We start from the raw sequence: 22146 nt of genomic DNA on the forward strand, positions 1-22146 counted from the left end.
TAATGTCCACTCACTTTAAGAAAACATGTGGATATGACCCCCTGGAAATCACCAATGAACCACTTAGGTGAATACAAAAAAATCAATCATGTAACGATCACTAGAAAATTCTCTCGAGAAATCATAAGTGTGGGAGTATGCAAGGGTTATGTAGTCTGACCATTCTCTCATAAATCAAAATTTGCTTGACCTACTCATCTAATGTCTTGTTCTAAGTATCCAGTTGAATTTGAACTTCCTTTTCATCATTTCTAAAGATGACTATGTCATCTGCAAACAACCATGCCTTTGTACCATGGGGCTACCATTCCTTCACTTTGTAGATTTCATCCATTACAATTTAAATAGCCATTCAAAATACATTCTTGTTGCAGGAACAAATGCACATTGTATTCAGAAGTGAAAAACCAAAATGTAAATTTTTGATGACTTTTAAAGTCCAGATATCCTTAAGGGAGTTCAGAATAAGAAAGATTAATTACCTTGTCGGTAGAAAGATTTTGTACATCCCAAATCCTCCTGGAAAGGACATTTGAACTTCTTCATTGCCTGGTGTATTAAGGAATGTCTTGCCAATTTGTTTTTGTGCCTGAAAGCTGCAGGACAATGCTGAAAGAAATAAATGATCACTGAGTATAAGGTTCAAATTACAGCAGTACAAATGTGTCACTACATGCCCTAGAAGAGATTAGAGGAAAACAATATCAATCAATCAATCAATCAATCAATCAATCAATCAATCAATCAATCAATCAATCAATCAATCAATCAATCAATCAAGCAAGCAATCAATCAATCAATCACCACTGATCTACATTTAGGGCAGTTGCCCAGGTGGCAGATTCCCTACCTGTTGTTTTCCTAGCCTTTTCTTAAGTGATGGCAAAGAAATTGGAAATTTATTGAACATAACCCTTGGTAAGTTATTCCTATCCTCAACTCCCCTTCCTATAAAGGAATATTTGCCTCAATTTGTCCTCTTGAATTCCAACCTTATCTTCATATTGTGATCCTTCCTACTTTTAAAGACATCACTCAATCATATTCGTCTACTGATGTCATTCCATGCCATCTCTCCACTGACATACGGAACATACCACTTAGTTGAGCAGCTCGTCTCCTTTCTCCCAAGTCTTCCCAGCCCAAATTTTGCAACATTTTTGTAACGCTACTCTTTTGTCAGAAATCACCCAGAAAAAATCGAGCTGCTTTTCTTTGGATTTTTTCCAGTTCTTAAATCAAGTAATCCTGGTGAGGGTCCCATACACTGGAACCATTCTCTAGTTGGGGTCATACCAGAGACTTACATGCTCTCTCCTTTACATCCATACTACAACCCCTAAATAACATTACAAACGTACTCAGGACCCAGATGACTATGAACAGTATAGAATAATTAGGAATAAAACTAAACAAATCATCCGTAATCTTAAATTTAAATATGTTCGTGAATCAGTAAGTAATCTAAATATGGCCAGTGCCTGGAGGCATCTCCAAGCCATGTGCATAAGAAAAACACATGAATAGCTTCAGGTACATGACATTCCACTCGACGATTTAAATAAGTATTTCACGGAAGAGAGAGCTCAGTCTAATCTGCTTAACAGACCACACGTAAATAACGTCCCAGCAACTGTTCCACAAAATTGCCCCTGTTTTGCCTTTTGTATCATCAGCACTAATGAAGTTAAGAAAGTCATGTATTCTATTAAATCCAAAGCAAGCGGTGTCGATGAAATTCCTATTACTTTCATACATAATATTATTGACGCTATTCTACCCATTCTCACCCATATTTTTAATTACTGTCTCAAAAACGGCACATTACCGACAATTTCGAAGTACACCAATGTAATTCCACTTCCTAAAAACCCAGGTTCGAAACTCCTATCCCATTACCATCCCATTTCGATTCTCCCTGCTCTCTCCAAACCGTTAGAATGGTTGGTACATGTGCAAATACTGGAATACCTTTAGGCTCACTCTCTTTTTGACCTGCTGTAATCTGGCTTCAAGAAGGGTCATAGCACAGCCGCTGCCTTACTCAAAGTGACTGAAGACATCAGACAAGCAATGGACGAAAGACAAGTGACAATACTCACACTCCTTGACTTCAGCAGTGCTTTTGACATGATAAACATCCAGACATTGCTGATGAAGTTCAAATCGTTTTTCGGTAATGTTGCTTTAAAATTTTTCACCGCATATCTTACAGATCGTATGCAATGTGTTACAGTACAAGATACTGCTTCTCAGTGGTGACTCCGGAAGGCAGGAGCCCCCCAAGGTTCTGTTCTTGGTCCCCTTTTGTTTGCCTTCTATATAAATGACATCTCCTCTAAAATAAAATATAATAGATATCACCTCTTTGCCGACGACCTCCAAATTTACTGCCACATTAATGGAAATTATATATCGAATGCAATAAGAGATATTAACTCCGATCTTCAACAACTCAGTGTGTACGCCAGTGAAAACTCTCTCCTCCTCAACCCCAAAAAAACTCAAACAATCATTATCGGTTCTCAGAAATTATTAAACATCATGTATAAAAATTATGCTATTCCTCAGGTGACATTAAATGCCACCGTAATCCCGTTCACTGAGGAAGTGAAGAACCTAGGTATGACCGTGACTGAAACTCTTGACTGGTCTGCACACATAAGAAATACATGTAGGAAGATATACGCAATGCTACACCCTCTGAAATGACATAAGGACATTTTGCTGCAAGACGTAAAGATAATACTACTCCAAACTTTGATACTACCAATACTTGACTACTGCAACATTGTCCTCATTGATGCGACCCATGAACAAACTATGAAACTTCAACGAGCATTGAACTCTGGTCTTCGATTTGTTTTTAATTTGAGTTACAATGCTCACATAACCCCTAGCTACACATTTCTTTCCTGGCTGAAACCCGAGAGGCGACAAAAATTCCACGTACTTACGTTGATATATCGAACTCAGAAGGAAAATTTACCCAAATACATCTCTTCAAACTTCCATTTATTATCCTCATTGCATAATTGTAACACTAGATCTGGCACTTCCCTCAACCACTCTTCAATATATAACAAATCCTTCGTTGTGGCTGGGTCAGCACATTGGAATTCAATCCCACCTGCTGTCAGGAACTCAAACTCAATATCGAAATTTAAGATTGCATATAGAGATCACCTGTTGAATACCGCTGATTGTTCCATGTGATTTTTTTGTGTGTATGACGACATATGATAGGTTATGTGATTATTATTATTATTATTATTATTATTATTATTATTATTATTATTATTATTATTATATCTATTATTATTATTATTATTATTATTATTATTATTATTATTATTATTATTATAGTGTAATGTACATAATATTTAGCTTCTTACTCATGTACATAGATCACTTTTATGGCCATACTTACATTTCCATTTACTTTATTACTTATAGTGTTCTCTTTATGCATTGCTTAATTTTCCAGTTTGTATCTTACTTTTCCATTATGACTTCATCTCTTTCTCATTATCTTTACGCTCTGAATTTTATTCTATTTTATGTGTTGAACTCTGGTTTCTTTCTTCATTATATATTGTCCAAATCTGTAATTTTTAGCTTATCTTTGACTTTATGATAGAATAGTACATTTCTTTTATATATGTATTATCTGTAAATTAATTATGTGGTTAAGTGTAAGAGAGGGCCATGAGCCCTAACTTCGCCACTGCCAAAATAAATAAATAAATAAATAAATAAATAAATAAATAAATAAATAAATAAATAAATAAATAAATAAATAAATAAATAAATAAATAAATAACAATCATATTTATTTGATCACCCCAATGAAGATCTTTCTCTATATTAACACCTAGGTACTTACAATGATCCCCAAAGATAACTTTCACCCCACCCATCAACACAGTAATTAAAACTCAGAGGACTTTTCCTATTTGTGAAACTCATAACCTGACTTTCAACCCCATATATCATCATACCATTGCCTACTGTCCATCTCACAACATCATTGACGTCATTTTGCGGTTGCTCACAATCTTATAACTTATTATTACTCTGTATAGAATAACATCATCTGCAATCAGCCTTATCCCTGATTCCCCTTCTATACACATATCATTGATGTATGTAAGAAAACATAAAGGTCCAATAATACTGCCATGAGGAATTCCCCTCTTAATCAGTACAGGGTCAGATAAAGCTTTGCCTACTCTAATTCTCTGAGTTCTATTTTCTAGAAATTTAGCCACCCATTCAGTCACTCTTTTTTCTAGTCCAATTGCACTCATTTTTGCCAGTAGGCTCCCATGATCTACCCTATCAAATGCCTTAGATAGGTCAATCGCAATACAGTCCACTTGACCTCCGGAATCTAGGATATCTGCTATATCATGCTGGAATCCTACAAGTTGAGCCTTCTGTCAAACCAGTTATTAATTTTGCAAACATGTCCAATATAATCAGAAAGAATGCTTTCCCAAAGCTTAAATGCAATGCATGTCAACCTGACTGGCCTGTAATTTTCAGCTTTATGCTATCACCCTTACCTTTATTCATGAGGGCTACTATAGCAAATCTCCATTTATTTGGTATAGCTCCATCATGCTAATAATAACCAAATAAGTACTTCAGATGTGCTACTCTATCCCAACCCATTGCCTTTAGTATATCCCCTGAAATCTTATCAATTCCAGCCACTTTTCTGGTTTTCAACTTTTGTACCTTACTGTAAATGCCTCTGTTATCATAGGTATTCATTCATTCATTCATTCATTCATTCATTCATTCATTCATTCATTCATTCATTCATTCATTTAACTTCCATATATTGTACAATTACGTATTTTGAAATATGCCAACAATATAGGAGTTGTTGAGTGATTTCCTTTTACTAACAATAATATATGCACAATAATGAACATTTTGAAAAAGAACAAAAAGAGAAAAAACAGAAACACCAAATACCTCAATGTTATGACAGCACATCTCATTTTTTTAAATACGGTAATAAATAATATTAATAACCAATACCTACAAGACAAAATAAAAATCTATTGGTGTGGTGTTAATAACATGTACGTAATCAATGTGACATTAACATGTTTTTAAGGCTATATACTAGATATTAAGAACGTTTACAAGTTAATAAGTAATAGCATCATTACCAGCACTTCATCATGTATTCTTCTGTTCTATAGAAGCAGCTACTACGCTGGAGAATTTTTAAAGCTATGGGAAACGAACTGATGAGACTAATATCTTTAATCTTATTTGGAAGCTTATTATACAAATCTGATTCCAACAGAGTCTACATGTCTCAAGACAATGCTTTTAACTTTTGTGCTCAATAAAAATATTATTTCTTGTTCGCATCTGGTAATTGTGATTGTCAAAATTCTTTCTGAAGTGATCAATATTTTTTTCACGTGTAGAATGCATTGCATGATGTATATGCTTGGTACTGGGAGTATCCTTACTCTCTTAAATAATGGTCTGCAATGATCTAACCTGTTACGTCTCAATATAATTCTGATAGCTTATTTCTGTATTCAAAAAATAACATCAAGATTTGATTAGTAGCAACTGCAGAGACCAATAGCATAAGTAATGACTGAATGGAAATATTCACAATATGCTATTCTAACACATTTTAATGAAAAACATGGAAGAGTATGTATACGTACTTTAAGGCAGAAACAGGTTCCAAGAAGGATATTCCAGGGATCATTAATAAACAAGGGGTGTGTGCGTGCGTGCGTGCGTGCGTGCGTGTGTGTGTGTGTGTGTGTGTGTGTGTGTGTGTGTGTGTGTGTGTGTGTGTGTGTGTGTGTGTGTGTGTGTGAGGATCCTCAAAAGGCAGAAATATTCAGTCAGCAGTATGTAAAGATTGTTGGTTACAAGGATAATGTCCAGGTAGTGGAGCTGACTAATACTAAAGAAGTATTAAAATTTACCTATGACAGCAATGGCACTTACAGTAAGATACAAAAGTTGAAAAATAGAAAAGCAGCTGGAATTGATAAGGTTTCGGGGGATATACTGAAGACAATGGGTTGGGATATAGTAACATAGCTGAAGTACTTATTTGATTATTGTATGCATGAAGGAACTATACAAAATGAATGGAGAGTTGCTATAGTAGCCCCTGTGTATAAAGGAAAGGATGATAGACATAAAGCTGAAAATTACAGGCCAATCAGTTTGACATGTATTATATGTAAGCTTCAGGAAAGCACTATTTCTGATTATATAAAACATGTTTGCAAAATTAATAACTGGTTTGATAAAAGGCAGCTCGGGTTTAGGAAAGGTTATTCCACTGAAGCTCAACTTGTAGGATTCCACAAAGATATAGCAGAAATCCTGGATTCAGGAGGTCAATTGGATTGTATTGCGAATGACCTGTCTAAGGCATTTGATAGGGTAGATCATGGGAGACTACTGGCAAAAATGAGTGCAATTGGACTTGACAAAAGAGTGACTGAATGGGTGGGTCTGTTTCTAGAAAATAGAACTCAGAGAATTAGAGTAGGAGAAGCTTTATCTGTCCCTGTAATGATTAAGAGGGGAATTCCTCAAGGCAGTATTATTGGACTTTTATGTTTTCTTATATATATATATATATATATCAATGATATGTGTAAGGAAGTGGAATCAGAGATAAGGCTTTTCGCAGATGATGTTATTCTGTACAGAGTAATAAATAAGTTACAAGATTGTGAGCGGCTGCAGGGTGATCTCGATAGTGTTGTGAGATGGACGTTGGACAATGGTATGATGATAAACGGGGTTGAAAGTCAGGTTGTGAGTTTCACAAATAGGAAAAGTCCTCTGAGTTTTAATTACTGCGTTGATGGAGTTTGGGGATCATTGTAAGTACCTAGGTATTAATATAAGGAAAGCTCTTCATTGGGGCAATTACATAAATGGGATTGTAAATAAAGGATACAGATATCTGCACATGGTTATGAGGGTGTTTAGGGGTTGTAGTAAGGATGTAAAGGAGAGGGCATGTAAGTCTCTGGTAAGACCCCAACTAGAGTATGCTTCCAGTGTATGGGACCCTCACCAGGATTACCTGATTCTAGAACTGGAAAAAATCCAAAGAAAAGCATCTCGATTTGTTCAGGGCGATTTCCTACAAAAGAGTAGCATTACAAAAATGTTGCCAAATTTGGACTGGGAAGGCTTGAGAGAAAGGAGATGAGCTGCTCGACTAAGTGGTATGTTCTGAGCTGTCAGTGAAGAGATGGCATGGAATGACATCAGTAGAAGAATAAGTTTAAGAGGTGTCTTTAAAAGTAGGAAGATAAAGTTGGAATTATTCAAGAGGACAAATTGGGGCAAATATTCGTTTATAGGAAGGGGAGTTAGGGATTGGAATAACTTACCAAGGGATGTGTTCAATAAATTCCCAATTTCTTTGCAATCATTCAAGAGAAGGCTACGAAAACAACAAATAGGGAATCTGCCACCTGGGCGACTGCCCTAAATGCAGAACAGGAAGGATTGATTGATTGATTGATTGATCGATTGATTGATTGATTGATTGATTGATTGATTGATTGATTGATTGATTGATTGATTGATTGATTGATTGATTGATTGATTGATTGATTGATTGATTGATTGATTGATTGATTGATTGATTGATTCTTTACTACAACTATTAGACAAAATCCTTAAGGCAAAACAGACAGAACTCAGAGACTTCCTGATTTTTTTGAATATGTTAATCCCATCTTAATTTTTCATCTAGGTGAACACCTAAAAATGTTGTGGTCAACGTATTTTCAATTGCATTTGCATTTAATATAAGGTTGTGTTTGTTTGCAGTTTTGTCATGGTGGTTAGATGCTTTTAATTCCATGCATTGGGTCTTTTTTAAGTTCAATGTTAGTTTGTTTTTCCTGAACCATGATTCTAACCTAGACAGGACTGTATTTGCTGCAGTTTCTATAGACATAGGGTCAGGATTATTAATAATTATGTTTATATCATCAGCATACAGAACTGCAGTTTCTACTTGATTATTGTGAGAAAGATCATTCACATGGGTCAAGAAAGTAACAGGCCCCAAAATACCAACCTGCAGAATGCTTAAGTCTATGATTTTTACCTGAGAGTGATATATCTCATTATGCCCTTTACTGTTACAATGTGTAATTTCAACAAACTCGGATCATTTCTCCAGGTATGATCTAAACCCGTCGTTAACAATTCCTCTAACTCCAGTCTGATAATTTGTGCTACAATATTCCATGATCAACCTTACTAAATGCCTTTGAAAGGTCAAAAAATAATCCTATAACAGTTTCATCATTATCAAGAGCATTTATGACCAGCTGTGTAAAATGTGTTAAAGCAGACAAAGTACTTCTGCCAGCTCTGAACCCGTGTTGTGCATTATTTAACAAGTTTTATTTCATTAAAAATTTAGTAAGCCGATCTTTCATAGCACAGTCAAATACTTTTGAAATAACAGTAAGTATTTATATTGGTCTCTAATTATGTAAATCGTGTAAGTTTCCACTTTTAAAGATTTGGATAACTTTAGCTATTTTTAGGAGATTAGGAAACTGGCCATTAGAAAGTGATTCATTGATGAGATAAGTTAAAGGCTGTAACAGATAAGGAGCACATTTTGTAATGAGTTTTGTGGGAATTTCATCTACACCTGTGGAGGTTGTATTCTTCAAAGACTGTATGATTTTAAGAACTTCAAATTTTGTTACTGGAATTAACTGCATAGAGTTTTGCACAAAGGTTGGGAGTTCTAGTAATACATCTGATTTATTTGCATTTCCAAGTTTGTATGGTAGGGATAAAATGTAATCATTTATATAATTAGCCAAATGATGAGGGTCATTCATTTTTATTCCCTTATCGTTTTTTATGGCAGCAACTATTTCCAACTGCGTGTCTGTTGGTTTCTCTACTTCTTTAGTATTAGTCACTTCCTCTATCTGGATATTATCCTTGTAACTAACAATCTTTACACACTGCTGACTGAATACTTCTGCCTTTTGAAGATCCTCACATACACAATCCCCTTGTTCATTAATTATTCCTGGAATGTCCTTCTTGGAACCTGTTTCTGCCTTAATGTTCCTATACATACTCTTCCACTTTTCACTAAAATTTGTATGACCACCAATTATGCTTGCCATCATGTTATCTTTAGCTGACTTCTTTGCTGAATTCAATTTCCTAGTAAGTTCCTTCAATTTCTCCTTACTTCCACACCCATTTCTAATGTTATTTCTTTCCAAATTGCACCTCCTTCTTAGTCTCTTTACTTCTCTGTTATAATATAGTGGATCTTTACCATTCCTTACCACATTTAAATGTACAAACCTATTTTCACATTCCTCAATAATTGCTTTAAACCCATCCCAGAGTCTGTTTACATTTTTATTTAGAGTTTTCCACCGATCATAGTTACTTTTTAAAAACTCCCTCATGCCTGTTTTATCAGCCATATGGTACTGCCTAATAGTCCTAATTTTTTTACCTTCCTTTATTTCACATTTATTTTTAACTATGACAAAAACAGCTTCATGATCAATAATACCATTTATTACTTCGGTTTCTCTACAGAGGTCATCTGGTTTTACCAGCACCACATCCAGGATATTCTTCCCTCTGGTTGGTTCCATCACTTTCTGAATCAGCTGACCTTCCCATATTAATTTATTTGCCATTTGTTGTTCATGCTTCCTGACATTCACATTACCTTCCCAATTGACATTCGGTAAATTGAGATCAGCTGCTACTATCACATTCCTTTCCATATCGTTTCCCACATAGCTGATTATCTTATCAAATAATTCTGAAACAGCATCAGCACTACCCTTTCCCAGTCACTGCCTATTATCTTTAGAGATGAGCCTTACACCTAGAATTTCATGTTTGTCATCTTTAACTTTTTCGTAGCTTACAAATTCTTCTTTCACCAGAATGAATACTTCCCCTCCTACCATTCCTATCCTATCTCTATAATACACACTCCCATTCTGTGAGAATATTTCTGCATCCATTATACCATTTCTCAGCCATGATTCAACTCCTGCTACAATATCTGGTAAGTAAATCTTCTATATAAATAAAATTGTTCGTGTCTGTTTGTTTGTCTGTCTGTTTGTTCCACCATCACGTCGAAACAGCTGAATAGATCTCAACCAAACTTCATATTTAGGGTATACTCATCCCGAGGAAGGTTTCGATATGTATATCATTTTAAAATCTTTGAATAGACGGGGGGTTTATAGGAAAACCAGAATGGTTTTTCCGCCATCACGTCGAAACGGCTGGATAGATCTCAACCGAATTTCATATTTAGAGTATACTCATCCCGGGGAAGGTTTTGATATGCATATCATTTTAAAATCTTTGAATACACGGGGGGTTTATAAGAAAACCAGAATGGTTTTTCCACCATCACGTCGAAACGGCTGGATAGATCTCAACCAAACTTCATATTTAGAGTATACTCCTCCCGGGGAAGGTTTCGATATGCATATCATTTTAAAATCTTTGAATACACGGGGGTTTATAGGAAAACCAGAATGGTTTTTCCACCATCACGTCGAAACGGCTGGAAAGATTTCAACCAAATTTCATATTTAGAGTATACTCATCCCGTGGAAGGTTTCGATATGCATATCATTTTTAAATCTTTGAACAGACGGGGGTTTATAGGAAAACCAGAATGGTTTTTCCACCATCACGTCGAAACGGCTTGATAGATCTCAACTAAACTTCATATTTAGAGTATACTCCTCCCGGGGAAGGTTTCGATATGTATATCATTTTAAAATCTTTGAACACACGGGGGGGTTTATAGGAAAACCAGAATGGTTTTTCCACCATCACGTCGAAACGGCTGGATAGATCTCAACCAAATTTCATATTTAGAGTATACTCCTCCCGGGGAAGGTTTCGATATGCATATCATTTTAAAATCTTTGAATACACGGGGGTTTATAGGAAAACCAGAATGGTTTTTCCACCATCACGTCGAAACGGCTGGATAGATCTCAACCGAATTTCATATTTGGAGTATACTCATCCCGGGTAAGGTTTCGATATGCATATCATTTTAAAATCTTTTGAATACACGGGGGGTTTGTAGGAAAACCAGAATGGTTTTTCCACCATCACGTCGAAACGGCTGGATAGATCTCAACCAAATTTCATATTTAGAGTATACTCCTCCCGGGGAAGGTTTCGATATGCATGTCATTTTAGAAACTTTGAATACACGGGGTGTTTATAGGAAAACCAGAATGGTTTTTCCACCATCACGTCGAAACGGCTGGATAGATCTCAACCAAATTTCATATTTAGAGTATACTCATCCCGGGAAAGGTTTCGATATGCATATCATTTTAAAATCTTTGAATAGACGGGGGTTTATAGGAAAACCAGAATGGTTTTTCCACCATCACGCCGAAACGGCTCGATAGATCTCAACTAAACTCCATATTTAGAGTATACTCCTCCCGGGGAAGGTTTCGATATGCATATCATTTTAAAATCTTTGAATACACGGGGTGTTTATAGGAAAACCAGAATGTTTTTTCCACCATCACGTCGAAACGGCTGGATAGATCTCAACCAAACTTCATATTTAGAGTATACTCCTCCCGGGGAAGGTTTCGATATGCATGTCATTTTAGAAACTTTGAATACACGGGGTTTTATAGGAAAACCAGAATGGTTTTTCCACCATCACGTCGAAACGGCTGGATAGATCTCAACTAAATTTCATATTTAGAGTATACTCATCCCGGGGAAGGTTTCGATATGCATATCATTTTAAAATCTTTGAATAGACGGGGCTTTATAGGAAAACCAGAATGGTTTTTCCACCATCACGTTGATACGGCTCGATAGATCTCAACTAAACTGCATATTTAGAGTATACTCATCCCAGGGAAGGTTTCAATATGCATATCATTTTAAAATCTTTGAATAGACGGGGGGTTTATAGGAAAACCAGAATGGTTTTCCTCCATTTTCTCTTATACTATTGATTTTCTGTAAGCTTTGTTTACCGTACGTGAAACGTCTCTTCATTATAAACAACTTTCGTTATGTTCATAATTTACCTTACTCTTTACATGACGGAGAAATTTACAATTTTCTGCTGGTACCATGCTCTGCATTGAGTGACCGACAGACCGACAACGAACCTACAGGTTACCATGGCAATGTCTCTGACTGCATGCCAGCAGGGAAGTAACGTATTGCCATTTTCCTCATCATGCTTTTAAATTCGTGGTTGCTCCTTAGGTAGAAGGCAAGAGAGGCGTCAATCGGCCTATCTGCGGGATATTGGCGGAATATCGTTGGATGTTATAACAGCCTTCGAATAGATTAAGTAATAACACCATTAGTCATCTTCTTATTATTTGTTTACCTAGGAATCAATGGACCTAAATTTCTCCTCTGTTACCGCTTTATTATATCCATAACTCACACTAGCATAATTTATTTAGGGGCATTTGATTTTCCAATACATTAACTTGGCATTTATATATTTGTCGTTATCCGGCTGTCCTCAGTTATAATCCATTTTCTATTACTTTCAACTCTCTTAACTGTATTATTTTCTTCCTTAATTACGCCGTATGTACGCGAGTGCTACAAACTACTGGATGTATTTCCACCAATACTCATATTTAGAATACACCTGTCCTTGATAGGTTTTAGGGCAAATATTGCTTCTAAATCCCTGAACTGACTGGGGGTTTATACGAAACCGAAACAGTGATTTTGCACTTCCACAAAATATACACAACCAACGTTAATTTAAATCTACCTGCCTTGGTAGAAATTAATTTCTAAACCTTTTTTCTCATGTGCATCATTTCGATACGAGGATTAATAAGGGAGATATCATTAACGGACCGTTTTTTTGTACAAGTCCCATCGGACTTAACTCACGAGCGGGTGCGTGTAAAATGTATTCCTTACAACTTGAAAACTACTGAAGACATTCGAACCAAAATTCATATTTAGCATCCACCTGTCCAAAGGTAGGTTTTAAACGTAAATAACATTTCATGTTCCGGAATGGACTGGCGGTTTATAGGGAACCTAAATGGTGATTTTACTCTTCCACAATATATACAGAACAAGACCAACCTGACTGGAAATCGACCAAACGTGATGGAATTCCACCTCTAAACCTTTTTCTCATGTGCATTTTTTCGTCAGGAGGATTAATAAGGGAGATATCATGAATGGTCAGTTTTGCAGGTTAAGTCCAGCGGACATAGCCAAAAAGGTGTTTTACATGGAGCAGATTCCTTATCTATATAAATCAAATCGTAATTACTGTGTGCCTCTACACTGACTATTTTGGCGAAATTTTCGTACAGCTTTCCGTTTAAGGGGTAATAATGACCATCTGCATAATTTTTGGTTTAGTTTCCTGAAAGTCCTAATTTTTACCCGCCTCACCCAAAATCCAGATTTTGGCATAATCTGCCAGAAGAAAAAGAAGATAATTGAAATTTGACAAAATTATACGTTTTAGCCTGTAACGAACGGAAAACATCCAAGATCATTAAATTTTTCACTTTTTATCCCCGAAGAATATCGAAATATGCAGGCAATTTTAATGATGGTCCAGACCTTCTGAAATTCCTATCACATAACAGATTGCACAATCTCCATTCAATTTGGAATGATCTCCAACCTTGGTATTATGAGTTTTTGCCGTATCTGTATCCCTTTTACGTTTGATTTTTCTCTATTAATGGATGTTAAGTCAATTCTGAATTTTCACATGCATAATTCATACCTTCGATTACTTATATGAAATACAGAATCATCAAAATCTTCACAAAAATTGGCCCACCCAGTAGCCATATATGAGCCAAATCCTATGTATGTAGCTGTCACATAATTATCCGAAAAGTAATGTAATGTGAGATAATCTTACAAGAACGTTACCCTGTTCCACGTTTCTAACTCAATCTGACCCACGAATAGACGACATATCATAGGACCAGCCATTTAGGCCACTAAATCCGGCGTGTCTTATGGTATAATCCTTTGTCGATATGACGTACGTTTAGTAGCAGTTAATCTGTAAATGAAGGTCTTCAATATTGTAAACACGCATATACTTTCGTATGTCGATCTATATATATTCACTGATGTCAATTTGTAGTGATCGAGAAAGTGTTGGTCTGCTATTGTAATCAGTACTCCCCACACCAACTTTGACTGGCAGTATGAAAGGGTTCCTTCTCCAACTCCTGTGTAACTGTCATTAGTAAGGAAGGTCTACAATTGTAATGAATAGTTCACTTCTCGATTTGACTTGCAGAAGGCAAGTGAGCATGCAGTTTTGTTTAAAACTCCCCGACCCGATTGTGTTTGGCAGTAGGCAAGGGTGCCCGCCATTATAAAGAAATGTCCTCATCTAAAATGTGACTGGCATTAGGCATAGTGGCCTGCTATTTTGATGGAAACTCACCAACTTGGTGTGACTGGCAGTAAGCTGGCTGGAAGTAGGAAAATGGGCCTGGCATTATAATGATAACTGCACATCTCAATTTCGAGTGATAGTGGGGTAATTGCCTGCCATTATAATAAAAACTGTAATCTGTCTGGAAGTAGGAAAGGGGGGCTGCCATTTTAACGAAAACTCCCCAAATTGATTCTGTCCGCATAGTAGGCAATGGGGCCTGCAATTATAATGTAAACTTCCCAACTCGATTGTGAATGGCAGTAGGCAAGTGAGCCTGCCGTTATATCACAAATCCATAACAAACACTTTACATTGGAAACAACGTACGGGGACCTCCCCATGCTCTTTCTCGGATAACGCTAAGAGACATGCAATTTTAAAACAATCTTATTTACTGCATGCACACTATTTACTTCGATATTCGAATACAATGTAGAATACCGTTGCGAAGCACGGGTACATTCGCTAGTATCTATTAAATTACTTAATAAGATTCCTTTCTTTACAATACTTCTACAGTTGAGAACTATCATTTTTATGTCATCACTACTTGACTTCCATACCCCTGTACCCTTATCACCGTTCCCTAGGCCACCCCTGTACCTGTCTATAACCCTTCTAAACAAATTTCCTAACTTATATGCATCACTGTGGTTTGAGTGAAGGCCATCTGAGCGCAGATCCGTATCTCCTACCCACCCATTAGGATACAAGCATGATATGCAGATTTCTGAAGAATGAATTAGTAACCCAACTGTCAGAATAGACTATGGAGGCTGACTAAATATTTTAATGACTCATTCTTCCATACTGACAATAAATCTGAGATACATCATAATTAAGCTTGAAGTTGGAATACAACAACTTAAAATATATGACAATGAAACACTCAGCAGAACAGAAAGCAGAACAACAAAGCCAATATTTCAGAAAAGCAAAGACAACACAAGTCATCCTGTGTTACCATATTTTAAAAGTGAAAATTCCACGTTGCTCCTGATTGGAAGGATCAGTGAAACAGCCACCTGGACCCAACAAAGTATACTCTTATGTATATAAACTATAACTACCATATTTATCCATGTAATAGACACAAAAAGAAAAAAATCCCATTTCTCTAGCAAAAGTCCAGAATTTGCAACAGAAAATTAAACATACTACAACACGCACCAATTCCAATATGAAATTATTGGAGTACGCATTGCAATACAGCAAACCAGAAGAAACTTCAAACAACGTATTGTAGGTCTCGCTACATACGAGTCTATGATTGATCGATAACTAGCATCAGGTGTCGTCGGTGGCGGCTGTAACTCAATCCGAGTATATATAACTTCTTCCTGCATACATTGGCCAGTTCAACTCAGTTTATGGATGTGTTTACGATGACCAAACAGACCAATCCTGGCATAAAACATATGCCCACATAAATCACACTGAATGGATGGAGGAGGGCGGGGTTGTAATTGACGGAGTTTTCATGGTTGTCGCTTTGCCTCTTGATGTCTGTGGCATTCTCTTTCAACCAAGTTGACAGCGGTGGATGTAGTGTTCCATCACAGAGAGCGGTCCACAGCACATTCTTCCCATGTCTGTATAACTGTACCAGTTGTCTTCATGATGTGTTTCAACTGGTCCTTAAAACATTTAAGAGGGGCTCCATGAGGTCTACTGCCAGAGCAAAGTTCACGAGTTGAAGGGAGTGACAGCAGGAGCATCAGCTGTATAACTTGTGTAATGAAACAGATGTCATGAGTATACTGTAATGTGAAAATGGAAATAAAGTACAGCACCAACATGAATCAAACAAATCATTACTAACTTGCTGTATAATTTGAATATTTCACAAGTTATTTCTACCTTTTGCAAAACCACTGTTCATCAACACATCAGACTATGGGAAGCATTCTAACAATACTGGGGGATTTCATTACTTTGTCTGCATTACAAAGATCAGTCACAATTAGTGTTATTCAACCAATGTTGTTTAAAAACTTGAATTCAAACATGACAACTTACTTCATTTCTCATCATCACTAAGAGAGAGAAAATCCACTTAGGATAGTTACCCTAATTCTAGGGAAACTACAAAGGTTCAGCCTACTAATTAATCCATAGGGACAATTAGAAAGTACATTTAATTTTTATTTGAATTTTTAAAAATGTTGCAATATTTATTCATTTTTGGGCAGCAACCCCCTGATGGATTCTATTATTCAAATAACTTTCAAGTTATACAGATGATTTTTTACTATTTGGTGTGAATTTCTCAAAATTGATGTTGGCATTTCCTGTAGAACATTAGTTGTCAGCCAAAACCTTCTGAAAATATTTGCAGAGAAACACCACACACACTAAAGAAAACGTGCATTACCGAGCAAGTGGCTGCATGGTTTGGGTCACATAGCTATCAGCTTGCATTCAGGAGATAGTGGATTCGAACACCTTTGTCGGCAGCCCTGAAGATGGTTTCCCATGGTTTTTCCATTTTCATTTCAGACAAATGCCCAGTCTATACCTTAATTAAGGCCGTGCTCGCTTCCTTCCCATCCCTATTCCATCGTCCAGAAAAGACCTATGTGTGCCAGTATGATTTTTAAAAACGAAAGGCTCAACCTCATCCCCTTTATCCACATACTACAGAAATAATTGCCATCCTTTCCAAAAAGTAGTACTGTATGGTCAACACAACTTAACACATTGCTGACCGGATGCTTGAGCTTGTCACATACCCTGTGGACCGGACATCTTTCTACTAAGCATACTAGGGTGCACTTGATTACAAAAATGTACGTAAATATTAATCCAGTCAAGATTTTATCTTTAAAGTTGGTATGAGTACTCAACCAATGCCCCTAGTAGTACTTCAACATATCTAAGATAAGCAAGCAAATGCGTGTTAATTCAACAACATATCATTAATATTTACATCGTTGTCGTCGTCAGAGTCACTTGAATAAATAAGCACACTAGGTAAATTACGGCGTGTAGAGGCCTGAATATCACTTCCACTATCACTCTCACATTCAGTTTCCACTAATTCATTATCACTATATCCATTTGAACGATCATCGGCATATAATTCTTATCGATACCTTAATGCTCAATTATGCCAAGTCCAATTTTTTGTGATTTTGACATATTGGTACTGTAGGAAACCTTGTGGGAAGCTGCTTCAAGTACACTCAAATTCCTTGTGCAAATCTATGGCAAAAACTACATAAATTCGCAAAATTAAAAAATGCCATCTCCACGCGTGCTTTGTTTGTAAGAGCACAGAAATTCCAAGTCCAAGCGACTTCAATTCTTTGAGATGTCAAGTGCGCATTTGATTGCGTTGTTTTGTTCTTCTTGTTGTTTAAGTCACTGTCAGAATGTGTGTTTAGATCTATTTTCAAACAATTTGAACCACCGTTAACAATTTTTATTCTCAAAAAGGGTCAATGCTTTAAGTGTAAAGAGGCAGAACACACTAAAACCACTCGAACCAATCAGGACTATATAGACCACATCACTCGTAAACTTGAAATTCAGGAAATGAAAGATGAAGACACTAAAAGTGCAGCTGATAACCCAAAATTAGTATGTGCAAGTTTTGATCTTCAGGCCATACTTCAAATCCCTTTCACAGGTGATTGCCAAATTTATTATAAAAGGAAGCTCTCTCTTTATAATTTCACAGTGTATGATCATTGAAAACTGGAACTCACTTTGTGTGGGATGAGACCAACGAAAAAAAAGGCAGTGCTTAAATCGGGCGATGACTACTTACTTACATAGCACATCTAATTCCAGAAGTTGAGCATCTAATCCTGTATGCAGACACGTGTGGTGGACAGAACAGGAACCAAAACATGGTATCTGCTCTACTATGTGCCATGAATACGAGGTTACACCCCAATCTGAAAATGCTGGACCTAAAAGTAATGGAAAGTGGCCACAGTTACCTAGAGGCCGATTCCATTCATGCCACAATTGAAAGGGTGAGAAAACATAAAAGCATTTATACTCCTCATGAGTACAAAATTGTCATGGAAATGACCAGAAAAACCACACCCTTACATTATACCAACGGGACTACAGCAGCATTTGCGATTTAGATTCATTGACAATATGCGTAATACACAACAGAAAAAAGATGCCAAGCATGAAAATATCAATTGGTCACACATAAAGTGGTTTCGTTTTACACAAGGTAGCGACTCGGTTAAGTTAAGTATTCTGTGAGATGCAGGTTAATCCTAAGAGCATTAAATGGGATGGAATCACTCTTCAACCAAAATACAGACAGCTGCTACCTATATTACTTGAAAAAAGTAAAGAGAGATTTGTTGACCATGTTAAAAACTGGAGTCATCCCAGCTGAATATAAGGAGTTTTACAACAGTTTGCCTTCAGCAAAGGGAGTTCATGATGAAGCTGTTAGGGCAGCCATAAGAATGGATGAGGGAAATGAAGAGGACTAGAGGACAGCAAATACCCTTTGGATTGAAAATCGGTGCAAAATTCAATTTCTCTTGCTGCGATGCATGAAAATAGCACCTGTATTCACTTATGCAAAAATGGTTCCATAACACATTTGTTTCTAATGTAGGAGAAGTTTAATAATAATAATAATGCTATTTGCGTTATGTCCCACTAACTACTTTTGCGGTTTTCGGAGACGCCGAGGTGCCGGAATTTTGTCCCGCAGGAGTTCTTTTACGTGCCAGTAAATCTACCGACATGAGGCACCTTCAAATACCACTGGACTGAGCCAGGAGAAGTTTGATTTTGATTTGATTTTACTGAAAAAATTCAATTTAGTAATAATCCTATGTTCCATAACGTATGTACTATTCAATTTAGATGAATAAATATATGTTCCATTGAATTTCTGACCTGGTTTATAATTTTACAAGAAAAGACAGTAATTTATCCTATGTCCAATAAAACTGCGTTAACAAGTGCTCAATTGTGCCATGTCCTGACATCAGCACAAATAATCACATTTGGAGAGAATGTATGGAAAATTCTAACATAAACTGATTAGAAAAACACTTCTGAGAGATCATTATACCTAAAAAGTCAGCACCACCAAAGAATAATACATAATTTGATATCAAAACACGAGTTTGAAACTTTGTTTTTGCATTTCCCACAATTTCAGAAATCTGGACTTGGCACTTCTGTGCTTTAACACGTTGAGTGCCGAGCTGATTGTAGCACACTATTCCACCGGTGCCAGGCATGTCTTTGAATTGCATTCCGCTGGTGCCAAAGCAATTGTACACGTTGTAGTCTGTTTATATAATCTTGGGATGTATTTATATGATGTACTAAGTAAATTTTATCTCACCATACCATGGTCATGTGTGACGCCATATGGTGTCACATCAATTTTTTAGGAAAGATAAAATATAGCGCGACACCATATGGCGTCACAGAATTTTGAATGTGCAATACGAATTTCAAATACGGGATATTTATTTGCTAATTCAAATTAACGCAATATTTATGAAAACGTAGTAAAATGCAAAACAAGTACTTATATTACATTACATATTGTTGTGAACAGTTTTCTGATAACTCTAAACAATGAAAATATGCGTCTCAGCATGCCCGAGTTCTTGTTACTCGTTGTAATTTTTCAACCCTTATTGGCATCGTTGTTCTAACATCGTCCTTTGTACACTTGTTTCATGTGCTTTTTTCATATTTACGTTTTGCACATCTGATCGGGAAGTTAAGGGGAACGCGCTAACTATACGCTACCTGGCTGCTAGCGCAGCTCGATGCAGCCCGGTTGGTTCACGTCCACTGCTTCGCTTCTCCCTACCTCTCCGCCACACCCCGATACTCCCGCGGCACTTCTAATTTTATGACTATTTATTTGTTCAATTTTGACGTTCAAACTTGCGCTAGGTACATGGAGTTTTCACCTTAGCATTCTACTGCCTCCCACGAATATTCCTACCAAATTTCAACCGAATCCGAGTGTAACACATGTATGTGTTCCCTCGTAAGATTATTACCAATATCTTCCGTTTTTTATATTTTTGCACAACTATATAAACTGAGTGATAATACGTATGTAAATGAGGAATAAACAATGCCTGGCGCGCTTTCACCTGTGACAATGACCACTGGCCAGTCAGTGGCTTCGGAAGAATACTGTGGCGCCACATGGTGGCATAGAGTAAAAATACTTAGGTGGAATAGACCCTGAAGTTCGCCCTTTCACGTAGTACCAATTTTACGCGCATAGATGTCACAGCTGATTATCTATGGTGCATCGCCAGAAACTCAACTGTGTCGCCATATGGCGTCACGCCAACTCTGATTTCAAGAACGGTGTGCCGCCATATGGCGTCACGCCATCTCAAATTTGAAGACCACCGTGACGCCATATGGCGGCACGTGGCACCCAACGTGTTAAGGTATCGTTATCGTCGTCAGCTAACACCGTATTCCGCGGACGCTCCATCTTGTCATTGACTGAACCGGCAGAAAGAAAGTCGACATTTCGAAACTAAATCAAAGAATAAAAGAGGCCGTTAATAAAAGAAAAGTGGCAGATATACATCTACGATTTATTCTACTCAATGTGCAAGTTCGAAATAGTTCAATATATGGTCAAGAGATGTCACAGGAAGACTGAAAACAATGTCGTGAACAAAACCGAATTTTCTCGGGGCCCGTCACCTACCACTGGCGAGCATACTACAAGATTTCTCGGGGCCCGTCACCCATGTGTTAATCTGCAGACATTAATCGCCATTTACTAGTTTTACCAATCAATCCAATTTTAAGATTTTAATATTAATACGACAATTTTTTTTTGAAAATGAAACACATCCATTAAGTGGGGAAACTTTCCCAACATTCAAAGGAGAAAATTGGGGTGCATCCATTATGTGAGGACATCCAATACATGAATAAATATAGTATTACAGATCAAGTTATATATAGGAAAGAAAATTACTAGTGGTTTAATATTGCACTAACTCACATAGGTTTCGAGCAAAAATGGGATAGGAAAGGAAGCAACCAGGGCCTTAATTATGGTACAGCCCCAGCATTTGTCTAGTGTGAAAATGGGATATCATGGAAAACCATCTCCAATACTGCAGATTATGATTACGATTATACAGGGTAAGCAAAATAAAACTGGCCCAGGAAATATTTATAATACTAAAGACTAATGCAAAATTGACCCTTGTTAATTAATAGGAGAACTGCCCATCACAGGATATGCTAGAAACCGTGATTTCTATGCATCAATCAGTTGCTGTCACATGTCTGTGCGTGCGCAACTCCCGCATGCTCTTTCCCGAGTACGTCCCTATGTCATTACGTGTGAGTGAGAGGAGAAGACATTTTCAGTGACCTTTGAATGCAACACAAAATTATGCTCACAGTAAAGTAAAGTAAACTCGTGTCCTCATCCCAAAGTAGTGTAGCTCTTTTCAGTCACACCCCCATTGACGGTGAGCTGCATATACCATTTCAAACACATATCAGCCCTCCTGCCTGTTTTTAAATTTCAGGCAGTACCGGGAATCGAACCCAGGCCCCCGAGGACGGCAGCTAATAACACTAGCCGTTACACTACACAATAAAACAGTGCATGTTCAATTGTCGAGTGTTATGCGAAG

General features: G+C 36.9%; 1 protein-coding gene across 1 annotated transcript in view; it reads right to left on the reverse strand.

Annotated features, from left to right (window-relative positions):
• The window catches only part of LOC137498436 (zinc finger protein 341-like), a 153182-nt gene that overhangs the window by 13389 nt on the left and 117647 nt on the right, over positions 1 to 22146 (reverse strand). The window contains exon 11 of the mRNA XM_068225937.1: positions 483 to 609. Within this exon, the coding sequence (XP_068082038.1) occupies positions 483 to 609 (127 nt within the window). The remainder of the gene's footprint in view (positions 1 to 482; positions 610 to 22146) is intronic.

The sequence above is a fragment of the Anabrus simplex genome, chromosome 2 (genome assembly GCF_040414725.1).
Source record: "Anabrus simplex isolate iqAnaSimp1 chromosome 2, ASM4041472v1, whole genome shotgun sequence".
Classification (NCBI taxonomy): Eukaryota; Metazoa; Arthropoda; class Insecta; order Orthoptera; family Tettigoniidae; genus Anabrus; species Anabrus simplex.